Source organism: Aplidium turbinatum, chromosome 11 (genome assembly GCF_918807975.1).
Source record: "Aplidium turbinatum chromosome 11, kaAplTurb1.1, whole genome shotgun sequence".
NCBI lineage: Eukaryota > Metazoa > Chordata > Ascidiacea > Aplousobranchia > Polyclinidae > Aplidium > Aplidium turbinatum.
This window is the reverse complement of record NC_137482.1, coordinates 23,090,746-23,094,569: the sequence shown is the minus strand read 5'-3', so window position 1 is coordinate 23,094,569 and position 3,824 is coordinate 23,090,746. Positions and strand designations below refer to the sequence as shown.

Sequence of the window (3,824 nt, the reverse complement as noted above, 5' to 3'; positions counted from 1 at the left end):
TACCAAAGACCTTCTCTCATTCAATATCGATAACACAAAGCAAACGCAGTAACAGCATATTTACTCAAAATATGAATAAGTACTTTGCCGATATCTTTAAAGCACAAATACACATCAAGTACAGTATCCCACGTCTTGTTCTTTTCTTTATGAAAGTTTGACACAAAAGCAGGAAAGTATCCTGCCACTTTCGCATGCTACTCTCATTCGCTATATCTTAAAAAATTAAACTTGAGCAACCAGCAACCAGCTTTAAACACAGCATTGCAATAACATTTTGCAATTTCACCAACCATTCATCAATGGTGCCGACGAAACAATGACGTTCAGTCTGCGTCACAATGGATGACTAGTTGGAAACAATTACCATCAACGTATGTGATTTCTCCAAACAATCGTTTGTCACAATCAAAATCAAGAAACTCTAGAAAGCTTCACGTAGGCGCATCCCATCAATACAAAAACGAATGAGCTATACAATATACATATTATAAAATATAAAGCACACTTCATCAACATATTTTAACTTTTTGGTGTCCCAACGCTGAAGATGTTTGCGGAGTAACACTGTGTTGCAAAACGAAAAATACAAAATAAAACATTTTGTAAATAAAACAACTGAAGTATTGATAACATGAATACCATTATGCTACGCTTGTTAGCTCACGTATTGTGATACTGACACTGTAAAAATATCGGATTTTGCTGTCTAGACTCTAGGTCAATGTTTGCACACAACAATTAACGGAAACAATAACTACCTGCCCAGTGAAGCAATAAATCAATAAATAAGAGAGACTATGTTGAAGCTGAGAATTGTTACAATTTATTCGAAAGTCTGTTCAACAGCCTCCATTTGTGACGTGTGTGACGTTACCATAATTGGGAACAATAGCAGTAGTGATGACATTATTCGTTATTTGTACTTCAAAAATAGTTCAAAGGCTAGCCGTTGACTCCTCATATCCATTTGGTTACCCCACTGAGCATTTTTTTTTTATTAATAAAGCTGCAGCCATAAACAAAGTTAATTAAATAGTGCAGAGAACAAGATTGCATTTAGGCTACTTAGTGCACAATAGTATCGCATCATTTTCTGAAACCTACTTGCTGACCAATGGTATTTTGTAAATGAGGCGCTCATTGTGTTATAAAAAAAATTCATCAAGTATAGCTTTATTGTTGCTCACGTTTTGTGTGCATCTAGCTCATGAAAAAGCTCTTGAAATATTCGCTTTTTTGTAACGACCATAAAAAAGATATACGTTGCAAAAACAAAATATTTCAATGGAAAATAAGCTATACTTTAAACGTATAAGTTAGGACCATGTGTCAAGAACTACAGTAGGCTACAACTGAGTTGCGAGCCACAGAACAGAAGACCACATGAAAAATTGCTTGATCATATAGAGGGAGGCTACTATTTTAGTTTTCCATTGAGGGTCTTAATGACCGAGGCCAAGCAGCTCACGTTGATTTCCTTGTCAACGTGTTCTTCAGAAAATTCGTCATCAAGGAACAATTGCACTTTCATCAGTTGCCGAATCATCTGTTTACATTGGGTGGAGGTGAAACTGAACGATCCGTTTTCCCCAACAACTGGTTCAATCAACGTCATGTCCTTTGGAGGTCTAGGTGGTGGGCACTCTACTGAAAAAAGATAGAGTTACATGCTTGAACATTTTTCTATTGCTTTAAAATCTCCCTTGGTTCAACACAGCAGATATTAGGCTACCAAAACTAGACGTACTTGTAGGCCTATATTTTACAAATCTGAAAACAACATCCAAATTTGATTTTTGAAAAGTTGCTTGTCTGCTTTTGTTTGTCGGAGCAGCACTTGCATATTGTGACGTAGCCCTCAAGCAAAACGTTTAAAGCTTTGTTGATAAATGACGTCAACCATGACCGAGGCTGTTGAAAGGATTAATTTGGACCCGGTACCAACGAGATCTTCGAGTACCAAATCAAAATATTTCTGGAAGAAATGCACTGTATCCAATCTATACTCGGTTGTTTCTTCAAGTTTGCGGGCCTCCTAGAAAGGATACCGGCTCTTAAAATCATCTCAGGCTCCGGTAAACATACTCCCTGGACCCCGCTGTCAACGCTACTGAACATGACTATTCAATGTAAGTTACAATTTTCTTTGCACAGTTTTCCACTGAAGCGAAACAGTAGCCTACTTCGCATTTGTTCAATACACCAAATGGAGTGCATGGTATAGCAGCAGTGGACAAAGTTAGTTTAATCTACCTTTCCGTCATCTGCCATGAAGTTTGAAAAAGTTATCTTGTACGAAAGAAGAAGACAGATCTTTAAAGTTCAGGACAGTTGGTGGAAAGTCATGTAGGCTACGAGTGGCTTCGTTCAATGTTCTCACACCACGCATTCAATGTGGTATTTCAAAAATAGGGAATACAAAAAGACATAGCACTTTCTTCCTCTGGGGCACATTCACAGGCCACTCAGGATCAGACCCAGTAGCATTTACAGGGAGCGCCAGGGAGTTCTTTTGGACCAGGGCCCGGGGTAAATTTAGGAGCCAGTAACTTTTCATGGGGCCCGGGAAGCGAATTTTTTTCTCACAAACTTTTTCTCTTATTTGCATATTTCTGTAAGACAAGTGTAGCCATTAGGCCTACTGGTTACCGTGCGGCGCGAGTAACTGTTTCTACCGAAAGAAATTGATTCTGGTCACTCTAAAATTAAAATTTTCAGAATTAATTAAGAATTAACCCTAACCCTGAGAATCAACCCAGCTAACCCTACTTTTTTTGAAAAGCTTTTTGCACCGCAAATTTTAATTTAAAGAAAAAAAATTGACTTCGATGGGCGTCGAACCGATTTCCTAATGAATATAAGGCAGAAGATGAACCTACTGAACCAAAGACGCCAACGAAAAATGTTTGCATTCACACTGTATTAATACAAGCTCTATGCAAATAACAAAAAGCTTGTGGTAAAAAAAATTTCGCGCCCGGGAGCCTGAGGAAACCAACTCATATCTTTTCGATACAGTGCGTTTTTCTTAGAAGTATCTTGATTTAGTCCTCAAAAAATCACATTGGTATTAGGCCCAAATTATCCTCTCAACTGCTCTAATCAGACGAGTCACAATAGGCAATGCATCGTCAATTGAGCGGCCAATGAGACAAGTGTGAGCATTGTAGCACCAGGTAGTTGTCAATAGATTGTAGGCAATAAAAACAAGAAATCTTATGTGATCAGAAACAACTTCCAGTCATTATAAATTCAACTAAGTTTTGATTTACTTACTTGGGTTTGCTTGTGGCGGTAATGGTAGAGGTTTATTCATACCATACCTGTTTCGATCATTATTCATCGCAATGGAAAAAGGAAAACAATCTTTTGCTGGAATTGGTACTTTCTCGTTATGTTGTATAGGAGGAGTAGGTTGTTGGTTTTTCAGTCTCTGGTCAATGCTTCTTACTATTTTCAAGACGTCATCCAGTTTTTTCGAAACTTCTTTTTCTTCAATGTTGACCATTGGTGGGCCTTCGTCTATGTAGTCATAAAAATCCACTGACTTATCGCAGTAGCCGCTCATTGGTTTGATTACAGATGACGTCTATTTTCAAAAAATTTAAGATAAATTCTAAACTACAAAATTATCCATATTAGAAAAAGTGCAAATGAATTTTTACGACTAATTTAATGTCTGAAAGTAACCTAAAACTTTCAGCATTGTCGTAGCATCTCTAAGTGGTTTTTTCTTTCCTCAACTCTGAACCGCTGGTAAAAATGCTTGATTCGCTGTTACTGAATACTTCTAGTCGTATTACAGTAGGCTAATTGTTATA

General features: G+C 37.4%; 1 protein-coding gene across 2 annotated transcripts; it reads right to left on the bottom strand.

Moving 5' to 3' along the window:
• Nucleotides 1-3,619, bottom strand: LOC145779799 (uncharacterized). 2 transcript variants are annotated; one of them, XM_082591444.1, is made up of 2 exons: nt 3,280-3,619; nt 1-1,650 (listed from the first exon to the last, which is right to left on the bottom strand). In XM_082591444.1, exons 1-2 carry the CDS (start codon nt 3,569-3,571, stop codon nt 1,421-1,423), a joined length of 522 nt encoding a protein of 173 aa, XP_082447570.1. In that variant the 5' UTR covers nt 3,572-3,619; the 3' UTR covers nt 1-1,420. The 2 variants fall into 2 exon arrangements, with proteins under 2 accessions (XP_082447570.1, XP_082447571.1); XM_082591445.1 differs by having other exon boundaries at nt 1-1,647.
• Nucleotides 3,620-3,824: the final 205 nt, after the last annotated feature.

Coding starts and splice junctions, on each gene's coding strand:
- LOC145779799 (XM_082591444.1), bottom strand. CDS start 3,571: ATGAGCGGCTACTGCGATAAGTCAGTGGATTTTTATGACTACATAGAC. Junction 1,651..3,279: donor ACCGCCACAAGCAAACCCAA/GTAAGTAAATCA, acceptor ATCTTTTTTCAG/TAGAGTGCCCACCACCTAGA.